The following is an 18,496-nucleotide window of genomic DNA, read 5'->3' on the forward strand; positions in this document are numbered from 1 at the left end:
TTGCCACAGCAGCCCGAGCTGACAAATACCCCTGCTTTGTAAATCTACATCACTCAGAGCTCCTGGAAGAAAGCGCCACCCAGCTGGTCACCCCACTTGCCCTCCTGTGCCTCCTACAGCCTATTGTCTGTACAGGAGCTCAAGAGAATTTTTTAAAATGTAAATCAGACCTTAGAACTCCCAATGCAGCCTCCTCAATGACTGACCCCTATTCCACACAGAACGAACTCCAAATTCCACGTGGTGACCTCTCTCTGCCTCTCAGCTCTTTCCCCTTCTTGCACGCAGCAGCCTAGATGTCTTCCCTGTTGCCCAGACGCCGAGCTCCAGCGTCAGGGCCTTTGCACTTGCTCTTCCCTCTGCCTGGACACACTTCCTCCACGCAGCCTCCTCGGAGGCCTTTCTCCCAGTGCCACCTGCCCCTGCTTGAGTTTCCTGGGTCTCTACTGTCCCAAATGGTCTTCGTGCGCGTGTTGGCCCGCACCCCTGTCCTTGTGCCGTGGGCAGGGGCTGCGCCTCGCCCTGCGGAGGGCACCTGGGCGCGGAAAATCCAGGCGGACGGGGCGGCACTCGGGCTGGGGCCTGGAGGACACGGATCCTGCAGGCCCTGCAAGAGGGCAGAGGGAAGAGGAACGAGGCCGTCTTTGGATCCAGCGCTGCGGCTGGGCCCGCGCCTCCGTGCGCCCGTCTGTGGGACGCGGACGAGCGTGGGTGTCCCCAGGACGCGGCTGCTCCAGGGCGCACCGGCCGGCAACGTCCTCCCTCTGGCGCTCCTGCGAAGGCCGCCGCCCGCGCGCGCCCGGCCCCGCCCCGGCCTCGCCATTGGCTGCGCCGGCGGCCGCGCGCCCGCTCCGGGGTCGCGGGTCAGGCGGCACCCGGTCGCCGCCCCCGGCCCGACGTGGCACCGCCGCCCCCGGCCCGACGCTGCGGCGCAGCCAATGGCGGCGTCTCCCGGGCGCCGCGCGCGGCCTCCCGCCGCCAGAGGGCGCCGCCGAGCCCGTCGCCGCCGGCCGAGCGAGAGCCGCGAGCGAGCGCCCGGGCCTCGCCGCCGCCGCCGCCGCCTCCGCGTTCCGCCGCCTCCGCGTCCCGCCGCCGGCCGGCGCGCCGTCCCGCAGGTAGGGTGGTGGGCGCCGCCGGGGTGTCCGCGCGCCCACGCCGCCCCTCCCCCCCGCGCGCGCCGGCGCCGCCTCGTGCTCGCGCGCGGCCGTTACCGGACGGCGGGCGGGGGAGGGGCGGGGGAGGGCAGAGGGGAGGGGGCCGGGCCGGGCCGGGCGGACCCGGGCGCGGGGCCTCGGCGCGGGGCGCTTGGGGGCACGGGGGGCCGGGCGGGCGCGCCTCCGCCTCCCTGCACCCATCGTAGCGTGACCCACTTCTGCCTGCCATTCCTTTGGCAAAATGTCTCGTTTTTGCTTATTTCACTTAAAAAAATGTTTTCCCCCATGATTTCTGTCTGCGCTGGGGATCGCGGGGAGCCTGGTGAAGTGTCTCGGCTTTGGGGCTGGAAGGATGTCCTCGGAGGGCTTGGCTCGTTAATTTTGGGTTAATCCCTTTTTAAAAAATTATTTACATTTTTTTCCCTTTTCATTTTGCGCGGGGCGGTCCTCCAGGACGGGCGGCGATAGGTTTCCGGTATTTACGGGGGACAGGGCCCGGCGCTGGGTTTCTCCTCCCCACCCTTCAAGAGTGAAGACCTGTCAGCTCGCATTAGCGCGGTTTCCGGTCGGGGACGGTCACCGCAGGGGTGTGGCCTCGGGCGGGTCTGGCGGGCCGGAGGGCTGCGCCTGCGTCCGGACCGGGACTTGGTCAGGACTCGGGTGTTTCCGTCCTTGGAGGTCGAGGGGTGAAGGAAGGTCCCAAAGACCTGCTCGCGCTGGACCTGCGCTGCCCCGTAAGGTGCCACTGGCCACCTGGGACCGTGGGACCAGGGGACACTCGCAGTGTGGCTGGACCGACTGGAGGTGTACTCTGGTAGTAAAATACACACCTGATTTTAAACACTTAGAATGAGAAGACCGGGAGGGATCTCATTCGTAGTCTTTTACACTTACATACACGTTGAGATGGTAATATTTTGGACCTATTGGGTTGACAAAGATATATTGTTAACATTCATCTCACCGGTTTCTTTTTACCTTTTTTTGAGTGTGGCTACTTGGGAATTTTAAATGACATGTATGGCTCGAGTTATGTTTCTATTGGACAGCGCTCAGCTAGAGCATCTGAATGGGAGGGGGCGCTGGGAGCCGGTGCCATCTGCTTATCTTCTCCTGGTCCTCTGATGGCCTTAAGGCTGGCAGGGAGCCCTCTGCCTCTCCCTTCTCACTCTCCGCCCAGCTGTTGAACTGAATCGCACAAGGGGGGTCTTGTCTTAGTTTCCAGAATAATTCAAGTTAATGGACAGATATTTTCCTTCTCTGTCTGCTGTTATTCTGGAGGCTAGAAATGGTCGTGTGAGGTTCAGCTCAGAATCGGAGCACGAGTTATTGAGGCTGAATCCTATCTATATGTGCGTGTTCTGCAAAGAGCCCATTGATTTTCTGTAACCAAACGAACTGGAGAGCTCCTGCCTTCCTCCACATTACTGTGACTTTTGGTTGGGGGTTATACTCCAACCTACACCCTTTTTCCTTCCCATTCCTCAGATACTGTCAATTTTTGCCAATAAGAATGGTGGTTTGTCCACCACACGGCCGCACAATTCTTAATTTTGACTGGTTTTCAAAGCCTGCCAATTTGAGTGGGTCAAATCGCCATGTAAGTAGAAGAGAGTCAATTGTGATAGAATCTCTAAATTCTAGGAAGGGTGAGAATGACTGTTGCAAAGTTTTGAGCTTTTTAGTAAAGGAAGAAATAGAAACAAAAGATGTCTGGATCCTGTTGCCATGGGTACTCTAGAATGGGCTTTCTAGAGACAGTACAATGTGAGCAAACTTTTGTCGTCTGGATAATATCTTGAAGTGTTTTGTTTTGCTTTGGGTTTTTTGTTAGTGAAAATACTTCTTCTCCGGTATCTTAGAATTGGAAGTGAAATTTGTTTTCTTTAAAGTGTGAGTTGTTTACAAATCAAGAAAAATTTTTAGGTAGTATTTTTAAGGAGGGGAGAAATATAAACATATTAATCCGGAAGTTTTAAAATTAATGTGATAATCTGTTTTAATTCACACACATACACAAGGCTTACTAAGTGAGGTGATTTTCATTGATGTTAAGAAACGAGGTTACTTATCCTTCCCAGGTTTTGTTCTACCAAGAAATTTGCTTCTTATTTTGTTATGAGTTTAGCAACGTGTTGTTTAGTTAATTAATTGTTAATTTCACATGTCTTGTGAAGCCTCAGGAACCACATAATGGAACCAGTAAGAAAGAGGCAGAAATTTTCTATTTCACAAGTAGAAGGGTGAAAGCTTTGTATTTTATGAAAAGACCTGAATTTAGAGCAGGACGTTAATCTGGCACATTTGGTGAGAAGGTGAGAGTGTGTTGGGGTCAAGTGTTAGCATTTACTGGGCCAGGAAAACTTCATCGGTGGTCTTGGGCACATCATAGTGGTATGGGTGTCCCCCGACAGATGATCTATTGTCAAGATTTCATGTGAAATCTTTTCTGTTGAGTCCTCCAGTACAGAGTTTGTGGATGAGAAGAGATGTTCCCTGTGAACCACGTAGCAGGGCTGGTGGTAGGAAGCTATCGGCAGACCTATTTTACAGAATCTGAAATCTGATCACAGTTTCAAAGCGAATACTTCCTATGCAAGAAAAAACCCCTGCCAAAATATGAAATTACCTTCCTGATGTTGTTTGGCATAGCCTCTGTCATGAAGTTTTCGTTTTCAGTAAAAGGGAGAAACTATTTCATGAAGTATCCAGTAGGAGCTTCAGTATTATGAGGTAGTGGAGCATCTTTAATAATGCTTTTATTACCTGGGTTAGCAGCCTTCTGAGGGTTGCATTGTGCCCCATGGCACTGGTAAGTGTTGCAAGAGTCAGCTAGTACACTGTGGCAAGACAAGGTTGACAATGATGGTACTTGAACTACTTGTTAGTTGTTTTAAAGCCATTACACAGGGAGGCTTGAGTCTGAGGATAGAATCAGACATAGACTGGTAATTATAATTTTGCACTTGAAACTTAGGGATACCTTTTTAGGCAAGAGTACAAATGCTGTGCCTGGTGACTTCTGTACTGCATTCACTGGGACACTTTCTCTGGTTTTGTGTTAGTACATCTTGTAAGATTTTCCCTGAAATGGTACCCTTTTTTTTTTTTTTTCTTTTTGAAGGGGCAGGGGAATTGTGAGGAGGGCTGTTCAGTTGCCTTATTTGTTTTTGTTGAGACAGTCTTCCTCTGTTGCCCTGGGTAGAGAGAGTACAGTGACATAATTTTATAGCTCACTGCAACCTCCAACTCCTGGGCTCTAGCGATCCTTCTGCCTCAGCCTCCAGGTAGCTGGGACTAAAGGTGCATGCAAAAAAAACAATGCCTGTCTTGGTTTTTTTTTTTTTTTTTTTTTTCTTTCTTTCTTTTTGGTAGAGATGGGGTCTCACTCTTGCTCACGCTAAACTCCTGAGCTCAAGCAGTCCTCCTGCCTCGGCCTCCCAGAGTGCTAGGATTACAGGTGTGAGCCACCGCGCCCAGCCCCTGGAATGGTATCCTGACTTTCCTTGCTTTCACTACATTCTTGTGCAAGCCCTCTGCTTTGTCTAGTTGCTTTAAATGATGTCCCTTGAGCATGGCTTTGTATGTACATGTATGCACTCGTGCATGCATGTTTATTCTGTCCCTCTTGAGTGGCTTTAAAGTGCCCACCTTCTTATCAGAGCTGTACTAATCTTTTGGAGCCTGGCCCAGGGCCACCCCAGACAGGTGCTTGCTTTCCTCCAGGCGTCATTGGCACTCAGTGTGCAGTATAGCCAGGTGGGTAAGAGCTCAGGCTTGGAGCCAGGCTGTCTGGCCTTGAAATTTAGCTCTGCCACTTCCTAGCTGTGTGATCCTGGGCTGGTTACGTCACTTACCTGTTTCAGTTTCCTCATAGTACCTATCTCTTAATGTTATCCAGAGGAGTAAATGACAATACACGTAAAGCACTTAGAACAGTGCCTGGTGTTCAGTAAGAGCTCTCCATGTTAGCTGCTATTATATTTCTATCGCAGTACGTTGCAGTCACATTTACCTTGGTGTCTTCTGTTAATGGGAGCTAGTTTCACCGTAAGGAAGAGAGGTTATATTCCAAGTATCTTGGGCAGCCACTGTGGACCTGTGGACTTTGAGCAGAAGTGCAGTGACTGGTCTGTGTTTTTAGAAGAGCCTTCCGTTTAGTTTAGTGTGGGAAATGGATGGGGAGGGGACAGTGGAGAGAGGCCAGGAAAGGAGGCTGTTGAGTCCTGGTAAGCGAGGGTGTGGCTGTGGCTGGGGAGAGCAGAGGAGGTGGTGAGACAGACGCCCTGCGCATGTTCTGTTAGTGTCACCAGTAGGCTTTGTCAGTGGGTTGCTTAGATGTGGAGCGTGAGAGAAAGAAGAGGGTAACACCAGTTTTCTGGCTTCAGCAACTGAGTAGAAGGTGGGGTTTTGTCTTGTTTTGTTTGAGACAGGGTCTCCCCCTGTCACCCAGGCTGGAGTGCAGTGGCATGATCATAGCTCACTGTAACCTTCAATTCCTGAGCTCAAGCAATCCTCCTGCCTCAACCTCCCAAGTATCTGGGACTATAAGCACGCACCACTGTGCCTGGCTAATTTTTCTGTTTTTTGTAGAGGTGGGATCTTGCTCTTGCTCAGGCTGGTCTCGAACTCCTTACCTCAAGCTATCGTCCTGCCTATGCTTCCCAGAGTGCTAGAATTACAGGTGTGAGCCACTGTACCTGGCCAAAAATAAATCTTTTGCTGTCAAAAATAACCAAAGATGGCCGGACAAGGTGGTTCATGCCTGTAATCCTAGCACTCTGGGAGGCCGAGGCGGGAGGATCGCTTGAGCTCAGGAGTTCGAGACCAACCTGAGCAAGGGTGAGACCCCGTCTCTACTAAAAATGGAAAAAATTAGCCGGGCCTGGTGGCTCGCATTTGTAGTCCCAGCTACTTGGGAGGCTGATGCAGGAGGATTGCTTAAGCCCAGAAGTTTGAGGTTGCTGTGAGCTAGGCTGACAGAGCACTCTAGCCCAGGCAACAGAGCGAGACTCTGTCTCAAAAAACAAACAATAAAAAACAAAGTCAAAAGATTGATATCAAGTTGGGAAAAGTACTAATAACATCACAAAGGACTTCTTTCCGCAACATATAAAGAGCTTCCATAAATAAGAAAAGCTCGACCTGGAAGAAAAATGAGCAAAGGTTATGAACAAACCACAGAAAAGGAAGTACAAATGACCCTTAAATCTGTAAAGATGCTCAGCCGTAGTTAGAAAGACTAAAGCAAACAAAACCTCAGCACATTGTCACACTGTTTCTTATCTTCCCAGTTAACAGAGATTAACGCATCGATAATCCCTTGGTGAAGTGGTCAAACAGGAACCCTCACGCACTGTTGGTGGGTAGTATCGTTTGGTAAACTGTGGCAATAGCTGGCAGAGTACACAAATGCATGTGTCCTTTATCCTGCAGAGATTCTTTAAAGAGATACTTCTACCCTGTGTACATGGTGAGCTTTAAAGATTGGAAACAATCAGAATGTTCATCACCAGGGGCCTACCTAGCTCAGTTGTGGTGCAACCATATCATGGAACACTGTGTATAGTGATGTGGAATGACCTCCAAGATTGGAAACAGCAAGGTACAGAACATGCTAGTGGCTCTGGTTTGTATAAAAAAGTGCATATGCACAGAATACTTTTAAATTTTTTATTTTGAAATAATTGTAGACTCACAGGAAGTTGCAAAAGTAGTCCGTAGAGTCCCATGAAAGCTCCACTCCCCCTTCCCCCAACAAGGACATGTAAGTGTAGCGCACTATCACTGCCAGGAAGTTAACGCTGGTATGATACTGTTAACCAAAGTATAGGCCTCACTGGGTTTCAGCCAGCGCACGTTTGTGTGTGTGTGTGTGTGTATGTGTGTGTAGTTGTATGCAGTTTTATCCTGTGCATAGATTCTCATATCACTACCAAGATCAAGATACAAAATTGTTCTACAGAATATTTTCATCAGGACACTGAAGAGACTGGTAACTATGGTTGGTTGCTGTCAGGGAGGGCAAGTGGTGGCCGAGTGACAGGGTTGGGAAGGAGACATTCCTTTTCACTGACACGTTAAAATACTTTTTGAACAGTTTGGACTGTCTGTGAGACATGCAGTGGGACTGTCAGATAGGCAGGTATGTCTGTATCTCCCCCAGAGCTCCGCTGGGGATGCCCGAGGGAGCTGTCTGGGCCGGAGATGTGAGTATCTGACATCTGGCCATCGCAGGAGGGCGTCCAGGGGAGCATGTGTCTAGGGGAGATCTCGAAGGGGGTCCAGCTGAAGGGGGTCCAGCTGAAGCCTCAGAGCTCTCATGTTGAGAGGTCAGGAGGGAAGGGAGCCTTAGCTTGTGAGGAGACAGTGGCCTGGGAGTGGGGGGGCTAACCTAGCCAGGGCTGTGAGGTGCCCGGTGAAGGGGGAGGGCCCCAAGCAGGGAGGGGACGCAGCAGGTGCTGCTGAGTGTGAGTGAGAGAAGTGGCCATTGGATTAACTTTGTAAAATTCTTCCTCGTTGAGAATTGAGGCCAGATTTTAACAGGATCAAAAAATAAGATAGTGTGTTTTTCAAAAGTTTATTTCTTTCAAAAAAGAGGGAGGGGTTATTTCACAGGTAAAACCAATCTATGGTGGAAAAAAAATCAGAACAGGGCTGCCTGAGGTGGGTGAGACAGGGATTGTCTGGGGAAGGGGCATGAGGGGACTTCCTGGAGTGACAGTTAATGGCCTGTATCTTGATAGGGCTCGGGTTATACATGTTGTCAAAACTCACATTAAGATTTGTGTATTTTACCTAAAAAACAAAACCAAAAAAACTATCCAAACATTCATTGCTAGGTAATCATGTGTATGCTAAAGTGTTTAGGAGTGAATTATAATTGGTCTATAACTCACTTTGGAATTTATCAAAATAATAAGGTGGATTGATGGACTGAAGGATGGGCAGGTAGATAAGGACGGGCAGATGTGATAAGTATCGTAAAATATTCATTATCCATGGGCAATTAAAGTTTTTTAACTTTACTGTGTGTTTGAAAATTTTCAAAATAAAATTTGGGGAGAAAATTTAAAAAAACTACTGGAGGTGGCTGGGTGTGGTGGCTCACGTCTGTCATCCCAGCACTTTGGGAGGCTGAGGGGGGGGATTGCTTGAGACCAGGAGCTCGAGACCAGCCTGAGCAACATAGTGAGACCCTGTCTCTACAAAAAACAATAACGACAGCAGCAACAACAAAAGAAACCAGAAAAGTTAGCTGGGCCTGATGGCGCGTGCCTGTAGTCCCTGCTACTCGGGAGGCTGAGGCAGGAGGATCCCTTGAGCCCAGGAGTTGGACGTTGCAGTGAGCAACAATGATGCCACTGCACTCTAGCCAGGGTGACAGAGGGAGAATCTTGTTTAAAAAAAAAAAAAAAAAAAAATCTGCGTTTTATTTCCTCCTAATCACTTACTTGAGTTGTCAGCTTTTTGCCACATGCCCTTTGTCAGAGGTTGAGGTTCAAGGTTTTCTGGTACTTTCTCAGAAAATAGCTCTAAGGCTATTAAGTTGGCAGATTATCATTACCCAGGAGTCCATTCTTAGCCAGCAGATTTGCTTTTTGAGTCACCCTCAAACTAATTCCCCACCTCAGCTAAGCAGAGGCTGGGAGAAGGCACATCATTCACTGAAGAGTGCGGCCGCGGTCCTGGCTGCAGGCGTCCTCTCCTTCTGTGCCTCCCTTCTGTCCTGAGCGCCCCAGCACCCCAAATGCTGCTCTGGGTTCCTTTGGGCTCCAAAGTTTTGACTCTAAATAAATTGCCCTGCTTTAAATAAAATAGAAAAGAGCCTGATGGCCCCTTAAATCTTTCCATGGAAGGGTTCAGAGGCTACATAGACTTTTATAAAATACTTTAAATTTTGTCCAGAGGTAATTCATTTACATGACTCAAAAAAAAAAAAAAAAAGGTATATGGTGAGAAGACATCATCCTACCCCTGTCCCAGCCCCCAGCTTTCTGCCGCTGCTGTGTTTCCCACGATGCATCTGGAGCTGTTTCAGGTATATAACAAGCACATATGAATAGATACACCTAACCCCCCTCACTTTTTAAAAAAACAGAACAGGGTCATAACACGGACACTTTTATACCTTTCTTCTTTTTATTCCCAGCACAATATATTCAGCCATTAACTTTTTGATAGACATTGAGTTATTTTTTTACAATCTTTTTGTCTTACAAATAGTGCCTCCCTTAAATAACTTTGTACATACAACTGTGAATTTTTAAAACTTATTAAGGAAGTGGTCCAACATGTACAAGTAGTTAGAAGAGGGGAATGAACCCCATAGGCCCGTTATCCAGCTGGGTCTGTTGGCCACGTTTTTGGCACTCTTGTTTCATTTCCACCCACCGCCCTCCCTTTTGGCTAAACTATTTTAAAAGCAAATTCCAGAAATAGTGCCATTTTATTTCAGTGTTGTGGACTTCTTAAACTTTTTATTTTGGAAAGTTTCAAACACATGCAAAGTGGAGAGAATAGCATGAAGGAGCCCCTGTACGTCCCACCCACTTTGCTGGGTGGGAATGTTGACGGTTACCAACATTGTGCTGTTTCATCCCTACCTCCCACCCCCACCCCCTTTTTTATTAGCTGGAGTATTTTAAAGCAAATCCCAGATAGATCCTTTCCCATGTAAACACTTCAGTGAAGTACCAACTTCTAAGTATCAGATAAAAACATTTAGGACTGGCAGTATTTAAAAGATGAAAGGGATTAGCACCAGTTGGTGACCTTTGGGGCATTCCAACCCCCATCTCACCCCTAGACTTTGAAAAAGGCAGATTCAGAAATAAAACTACAAATGGTAAGCAATAATGAAACTGGAAAATTTCAGCTATGTACTTGCAATGTCAGGGGACTTTCCCTTGCTGTCACCTGGGTCCAAATGCATGGTTTATGTGATAAGATGTCATCTTCGCTTTAGGTCTCGGTTGTTCTCAACTGGGGGTGACTATGCTTGTGCTCACCACCACCCCCAGTCCCCCAGGACATCCAACAGTGTCTGGAGATATTTTTTGGTTGTCACGAGTGGGGGTTGGGGCAGGATGAGCTGCTATGGGCATCGTTGGGGAGGCCAGAGATACTGCTGATGTCCTACAGCGCACAGGGCAGCCCCCACCACGGAGGATTATCCGGCCCAAAATGCTGAGGCTGGGAAGCCCTAGTTTAGGAGGTGATGTTTTATCACAGGTCTCCTCTCTGTGGTTCTCCTTGAACTTGGGGGAACCGCTCAGTGAACATTGATGAGTGGGGATGGGTACCAACAGGCTGTCATGTGTTGACATTTGCAAGTGTTATGTTGAAGGTAAAAACCTTAATACCGAGACAATACCAGTTGAAATATAACTTTATTTAGATCAGTATTCTATTAGTTGTATCAACAAGGATTATTTCAGAAGTGTGTGTAACAAAATACCAGGTTTAAACTCAGCTTATAAGGAAGTCAGCTTCCCTTGGAGGCAAGCGGATGTGAAACCCGTTTATTTCTGGAGAGCTTCCAGAAGCAAAACAAGGCTGAGACTGTTCTGGTTGCAGCTTACGCGTGTGTATAGACCAGGAAGAAACAAAACCTGTAGCTGAAGGAGGGAAGAGAAGAGACTGGAAGAGAGAAATGACTTTTTCATGGAGACTGTTCAGGAAGGACGTAAAAAAATCTGCATAACTGTTCAGCCCTTAGGGTACGAAAACCGCATGCTTATGGTGCTCTGAGCGACGGGGGACCACAGAGATAACTCACACAGGGTCCTTGGTGTCCGGGACCCTAGAGTCAAGTTGGGGATGGCCGTGTCCACAACTGATTGACAAGGCCTTGATTTGTGGATGTTTTCACTGGAGCCCAGGAGCCCTGGTACCCTATGTAATTTTATGCCTTGTTTCTTTCCAGATTGCTCATTTAGAGAGTGGATGTGTGGGGTAACATGTCCAGTGTGTCCGAGGAGAGAAGAAAAAGGCAGCAGAACATTAAGGAAGGACTGCAGTTTATCCAGTAAGAGCTTAAGAATTCTTACCTTGTGTTCTTGCCACGTCATAATTCTTTTTTTATGTGGCCGTATGTTTTGCAGAGATTAGGAACTCTCTGGTCATGTTTAATAGGTCCTGTTAATTTGGGTTAGAAACTACATATTTCTATTCCCGCAATGTTTGTTTTCTTGTCCGTTTGAACATTCTTGTGTTCTGAAATGGATCTTACTGTTGCTGACTTTCAGGGCTAAAATTTTTAGTATCCCCCAAAATGTTCGACTGAGGAATTAGAATTTGTTCTTATAAGAACCGTTCTGATGAATGAAAAGTGGCTGAAAGTGAACATCTGTCAGCACAGAGGGCTCTTGCAGTCAGACATTTCTGTTAAGAAGCTCAGTGTCTAACTGGACTCTTGAAGCATGTCAGTGACAAGACAGCAGTGCTTTGGGTGGACATGTCCGGGCAGAAGGGCCCCTTTGTTTCTTCCTGAGAAGGAGGCATTCTCTTCTGTACTGCAGTAAATTGGATCAAATAGTGTTAGTGGTTCTGTACTATTTTTAACCTTCTTTGGCATTTGAAGAATTAGGCCTTCTTTTAATAGAAATAGATTTGAAAGGAAAGAGTTGTACTTAAGGAAATACAAGGAATAGTTTAGTTTCTTTTTTTTTTTTCCTCCAAGACTGCAGTCATCTGTAAATAATGGTAGTAAAGGAAAAGAAAGTCTTTAAAATGTGCTTTGAACCAGGGACAAGCTAATGGAACCACAGATTTAAGATGACTTCTGGCTGAACAAGTCTGATAGGAGCTTGATAATTAACAATTCATTTCTTTCTTCTTCTCAGGTCACCGCTGTCATACCCAGGAACGCAGGAACAATATGCGGTAATGACTCTGGGAAGGTCTGCTTGCAAGCTCTGCAAGTGGCCTGGGAACTATAATCTGTAGCAGGGGTTGGTGAACTGTGGCTTTGTGGGCCACATCGGTCCTGCTGCGCCCCCCGCCCCACCCCACCGCCTTTTTTTTTTTTTAACAAATAAAGCTTTATTGGAACACAGCCACACTCATTTGTTTATGTATTATCTGTGGCTGCTTTGCGACATATGGTAGTTTTGACAGAGACCATATGGCCCACAAAGCCTAAAATATTTACTATCTGGGCATTTGCAGAAAAAGTTTGCCAGCCCCTTATATATAAGACAATATATATATATATATATATATGTTTTTTTTGGTGTACTTGCATAGCTGTCCTGTATTTTCTTCCCTCTAGTAGTGTGGTTTTGAATTAGTTTATCTTTTGAGCCCTTTGAAGATTACTTTTAGCCTACCTCCCATGTCATTGAAAGTAAGTGGGACAGAATTTATTGAGAAGGAAAGTGTGGAGTATCTTCTGTTTTTATTTAGGAGAAGAGAAGTTCTGACAGCAGCCAAGGGGGGACTGAGTAACAGGCATGAAGAGCTAGTGATGAATCTGCCGCAGGAACAGAAGTTAGGCCCCGTTCATTGGGTCTTGGACTGCAGGCTCTCATCCCAACAGACCGACTGTTGGTTCACCTGTGGCTTTTTTTCTCCGAAAGTTTTTTTCTTTTTTTTTGGAGACAGAGTCTCGCTCTGTTGTCCAGGCTAGAGTGCCGTGGTGTCAGCCTCTGGAGTAGCTGGGGCTACAGGTGTGCACCACCATGCCCACCTAATTTTTTCTGTTTTTAGTAGAGACAGGGGTCTTGCTCTTGCTCAGGCCAGTCTGGAACTCCTGAGCTCAAGAGATCCTCCCGCCTTCGCCTCCCAGAGTGCTAGGATTATAGGCGTGAGCCACCAGGCCCGGCCTCTCCGAGGATTTTTATGTTCCTAAATGTCACTTTCTCTCTGCCTCTCTCCCTCCTCCCCTTTCTTTCAATCTCTCTGTTGTTCCCTCCCTTCCTGTCTCCAAACAGTTGTAGAATCATAAAGTATTAGAGCTAGAAATCAACTGAAACCATCGTTTCATTTTGCACTTGTGGATCTAGGGTCCAGGGATGTTAAGTGGCATGTCACAAGTCACATCAGTTAGTAATAATTGATCTATCCAGTTTTCTTTAATAATTCAGTCTGCTTAGAGGTGAATTCATAAAATGAGGCAAAACGAGTTGAATATTTATCTGATATTGTGATGGAAAAAGGCTTTTGAAATACTAAAGCATGCTAGAAATCATGAAGGAAAATTAGAAACTTGTGTATGTGCTAAAGAACGTGTATACTCGCTTGATAAGAAAAAGGTTTTGCACCCTCTCCCTCCAAATCAGTAAATGACCAGAGCAAACAGTTTACAAAAGAAGAAATACAAATGGCCTGTAAAAATGTGGAAAAGTTCAACTTCACTGGTGAAGATGTGCAAATAAAGAAGGATACAGTTTTTCACCTGGACATCAGTAGAGATTGTACATACAGGCACGCACGCATGCGCAGACACACTACCCGGTACGCACGCATGCGCAGACACACTACCCGGTGTGCTAGGCTTCCGTGACAGAAACCACCAGAAGTATTTATCGTTACTGCCTTTTCGGAAGGCAATTTGGAAATAAGAGCCTTAAACTGTTCCTTCTCTTTGACTTAGAGCTTCCCCTGGCTTTTATTTTAGGCACAGAATTGGAGATGTGAACAAATACTACGTACTTGGCTGCATTTTTCTTAATAATGAGAAATTGAATTTTCTCTTGAAAAGGCGAGGGAGATGAAATCTCCAGCCGAGAGAGCAGTGACTTGGGCGGCATTTCACAGTTTCTTACAGCAGCGCTGCTGTTCTGTCCAATTGTTTTCTCTCAAGTCGTAGGTATAAAAATTAAAATGTGCGCATACCATATCTTATTCCATAAAGGGCTTCAAGTGGTAACTTTGTTTTTTTAGGTATATTTGCGGGCTCTTGTGAGAAATCTTTTTAATGAAGGAAATGCTGTTTATCGGGAACGTGATTGGAATAGCTCAATAAGCCAGTACACGGAAGCTTTGAACATAGCTGATTATGCAAAGTCTGAAGAAATTTTAATCCCTAAAGAAATAATTGAAAAACTACATATAAATCGTATTGCCTGCTATTCTAATATGGTGAGTTGTGATTTTTAAAATAATGTTCTAGAGTGAAAAATTTTTCTTCAGTGACTTAACACATTAATGAAAAGTCAATTTCCTAATTTCAGTTTTTAAAAAAGGCGTATTAACTGCTTTTAGAGTGACCTGAGGCTTTTGAAAATTAGTTTTGGACAGATGTTTAGGGATTTTAAAAATAACTTCTTTCTTAGTTACTGGTCCTTGAAGATTCCTATTTAAGTGTGGCTTTGGAAGGTGTGTCTGCTTGTTAAAAAACGTCAGCCTAGGAAGATACAGGCTGTCACAGGTCAGCGTGTCTGTCAGGGGTCCGTGTTGGCAGTTCGCTTCTCAGTCAAGATTCCGCTAGTCCTCCTAGGAGTTTTTTTTTTGTTTTTTAGCACAAAACAGTAATTACCCTTCAAAGGAACTAACATAAGCTTTTCACATTTTTTTTTTTTTTTTTTTTTTTTTTTGTTGAGACAGAGTCTCACTTTGTTGCCCAGGCTAGAGTGAGTGCCGTGGCGTCAGCTTAGCTCACAGCAACCTCAGACTCCTCGGCTTAAGCGATCCTACTGCCTCAGCCTCCCGAGTAGCTGGGACTACAGGCATGCGCCACCATGCCCGGCTAATTTTTTCTATATATATTTTTAGTTGTCCATATAATTTCTTTCTATTTTTAGTAGAGACGGGGTCTCGCTCTTGCTCAGGCTGGTCTCGAACTCCTGACCTTGAGCGATCCACCCGCCTCGGCCTCCCAGAGTGCTAGGATTACAGGCGTGAGCCACCGCGCCCGGCCGCTTTTCACATTTTTAAACTTAAAAAAAAAATGTTTTGATGTGCTTCTGATTTTCACTACGGACATTCAATAAAATTTTAACTATAATTTTTCCCCCAAACTCACTACCCATGAGTTTAAGAAAAATACCATGTTGTCACATAATTCTTTGTTGGTGAGAATTGCTTATTTATTTTGTTTTTGATAATGTATTCCTCATCAGTTAGCTGTTGGGGAGTCACATTTTCATTTGACATTTTAACGTACTCTGAAAAAGGGAAACTACAGAGGGGAAGAGAAAAGGAGAATGACACTCAGGGGCATCAGTTATGTCTAGAAAGTTCCATTTCTTGAAGATCTGAGGACTTTATGGCCAAATATTAACGTTTGTCTGATCTGGATGGTGGGCACATGGGTATTCATGATACTCTATTTTTGTGTATTTGAAATTTTATAATGAAAATAATCCTAAGAAGGAAAATATTTACTGCTGACTTGCAGTTTGAAAGGAAGGTAATAGGATGGGATCTCAATCTGTTTTCTTTTAGGGGAAGTCGTCAGTGCAAGAGGTGAATTGTTTGATTGCTAACTTTATTCTTTGATCTCACACACCAGGGTTTCCATGATAAAGTTTTAGAAGATTGCAATACAGTCCTCAGCTTAAATGCCAGTAACTGCAAAGCTCTGTATCGGAAATCTAAGGCTTTAAGTGATTTAGGAAGCTACAAAGAGGCTTACGATGCTGTAGCCAAGTGCTCCTTAGCAGTGCCGCAGGTATGGAATTTATATTTTAGTTCGTTTGTTTACATCATAACCATTTAGTGCTCTCATATGGAGAAGTGACATTTAAAGAGTTAAATTTTTCGTCCACCCTTCAAGCTACTTCAGTTGGGTATAACTGCTATCAAAGCAAATGTCTCGCCAGGAAACATCACTGTTTTGTCTCCTTCACAGTTAGTAAATATAGTTCTCCATTAAGCATACCTACTTATCTTTTTCAGGATGAACATGTAATAAAACTAACTCAAGAACTAGCTCAGAAACTGGGATTTAAAATAAGAAAAGCATATGTTAGAGCTGAGGTAAGCTGGCATTCTTCTCATAAGGCATTTGCATTTTGTTTTGTAACTTGGAGTCAGTTCTGTTTTTATTTTTATTTTATTGATTAGGTCATTAAATATGAAATGTCCGATTTTGAATCAAAAGTGTAGTTTATTATATCTCAAACAAGAAGCAGTACAATTAATCAAAGGATGTGCCTAAACTGTCAACACAGTTTTGCCATCTGAACAGTAGCTTGTTTATGCCAGCAGCGAAGAAGCCTGGAGAGTGAGTAGTGATGAAATCGTGAAAGGCATTTTCCACAGTTTGTTGAGAATTGAATATTTTTCCTTTCAAGAAGTGGTCCAAAGCCTGGAAGAAGTGGAAGTCACTTGGTGCAAGGTCTGGTGAATACAGTGGATGACAGAGAGTTTCCAAGTCTAGCTTTGGTAGTTTGAGCAGCGTTGTTTGTGGTGTTTTCTTGCAAGAGGATTAATTGGCCTGTCTCTGTTGACCAATCTTGACTATTTAATCGCAAGCGTCCAGTTGGTTGCAGTATACATCTGCTGTAATCGATTAACCAGGTTTCACGAAGCTGTAGTGGATAATACCAGCGCTAGACCACCAAACAGACACCATCAGCTTTCTGTGATGAATATTCAGGTTTGGACTGTGTTTCAGCACTTATCTTTATCCAACTGTTGTGCCAAATGCTTGCAATTGGCAAAAAGAATCCATTTTTCATCACGTGTAGCAATGCAGTGTAGAAATGTTTCACTTTTATGTTGAGATAGCAAAGAAAGGCAAGCTTCGAGATGATGTCTCTTGTGATGCTTGTTTAATTCATGTGGAACCTACCTATCCAGCTTCTTTACCTGCTGATTTGTTTCAAATGGTTGAATATTGTTGGAATAGTAACGTCAAACCTCGCTGCTAATTCACAAGTAGTTTGACATGGATTCGCTTCCTCTATAGCTTTCAGTTCATCATTATCCACCTTGGTCTCAGGTCTCCCACGTGGCTCATTTTCAAGATTAAAATCACCAAAATGGAACTTCTGAAACTATCAACGTTCTGTGAATTCCTTAGCCACGTTCTTCCCAAACACTTCATTGATATTTTGAGCTGTCTGTGCTGCACAGATTCTACAGCGGAATTCATATTTGAAAATAACACGAATTTTTGACTTATCCATGGTTTTGCAAAAATTGCTCTAAAAAAATTTGATAGATAATTATAAGCCAAATTGTGCGTTTATAAGACTGAGGATTACCATCACAATAAAAATAAAACAAAAAGTGTCAAAGTGAAATGTCAGAGATAGCAACTGTCAAACTTAGTACTTAAGGAAATCGGACATTTCATACTTAATAACCTAATATTTATTTATTTATTTATTTTTAAATATTTTTTATTTATACAGAGAGGTGGCTCGCTCACCTCCGCGGTGGGGGTGGGGTAGAAGTCAGTTCTGTTTTTAAATTAATGTCTTTATTTTGTTTCAGCTCTCATTAAAATCAGTTCCTGGGGATGGAGCTACCAAGGTAAAGTTATTTTTTCTGTAAACATCATAATTTTTTTTTTTTTTTTGAGACAGAATCTTGCTCTGTTGCCTGGGCTAGAGTGCCGTGGTGTCAGGCTCGGTCATAGCAACCTCAGACTCCTGGATTCAAGTGATCCTCTTGCCTCATCCTCCCCAGTAGCTGGGACTACAGGCACGTGCCACCACGCCTGGCTAATTCTTTCTGATTTTTTGTAAAGACGGGATCTCACTCTTGCTCAGACTGGTCTCAAACTACTGAGCTGAAGGGATCCTCCCGCCTCAGCCTCCCAGAGTGCTAGGATTACAGGCGTGAGCCGCTGCGCCCGGCCCATAAACATAATTAAAAGAAAGGATGGAAGTGTTAGCAATTCTGCTTTTAGTATTTTTGGTGTATGTCTATTTTTGAAACTTTTTTATTCCTAAAATACGTAATTGGCCATAGCTTCCTGTCACTTTAAAAAAGAAAACCAGCTACTCAAGTAATATATTTTAGTCTTAACTAGCTTTTCCTAAAATCTGGTGGAGCATTTTGTAGGATGTTAATAGGTGTTAAGTTTCATTTGAAAAAGAGTGGTTTAGGGCCAAACATTTGTTAGGAGAGTCATTTGGGATAAACAAAATTAACAAAAAAAAATTTTTTTTTTTAAATTTTTAAGGTAAGTTTTCTTGGGGCAATTAGGATACTAATGGCCATTGTGAGTTGGGTGGTGAGTGGTGGCTGGGTTAGTCCCTGATGTTCTGCTGAATGTCCTTTGAGAAATGCTGGTCCGTAAGAGGTAAGTGGTAGCACTGCTAGACCAGCACCTCATCTAACACCTTGTATTATAAAGGTTTGTGTGGTCCATTCATTTCGTGAATCTTAATTGGAAGGGAGTCGAATTTCTCTGAAAACCTGCCTTGCTCTCTTAGGGTGAG

At 44.9% G+C, this 18,496-nt stretch overlaps 1 protein-coding gene across 1 annotated transcript in view; it reads left to right on the forward strand.

The window, feature by feature from the left end:
• Positions 1–997: 997 nt before the first annotated feature.
• Positions 998–18,496, forward strand: part of ZC3H7A (zinc finger CCCH-type containing 7A) — a 38,047-nt gene continuing 20,548 nt past the window's right edge. Inside the window, exons 1-7 of the mRNA XM_069486913.1 lie at positions 998–1,115; positions 11,083–11,184; positions 12,002–12,041; positions 14,043–14,240; positions 15,613–15,771; positions 15,999–16,079; positions 17,544–17,582. Coding sequence (XP_069343014.1) covers positions 11,117–11,184; positions 12,002–12,041; positions 14,043–14,240; positions 15,613–15,771; positions 15,999–16,079; positions 17,544–17,582 — 585 coding nt within the window. The 5' untranslated portion in view covers positions 998–1,115; positions 11,083–11,116. The remainder of the gene's footprint in view (positions 1,116–11,082; positions 11,185–12,001; positions 12,042–14,042; positions 14,241–15,612; positions 15,772–15,998; positions 16,080–17,543; positions 17,583–18,496) is intronic.

This window comes from Eulemur rufifrons, chromosome 14, assembly GCF_041146395.1.
Source record: "Eulemur rufifrons isolate Redbay chromosome 14, OSU_ERuf_1, whole genome shotgun sequence".
In the NCBI taxonomy this organism is placed as follows: domain Eukaryota; kingdom Metazoa; phylum Chordata; class Mammalia; order Primates; family Lemuridae; genus Eulemur; species Eulemur rufifrons.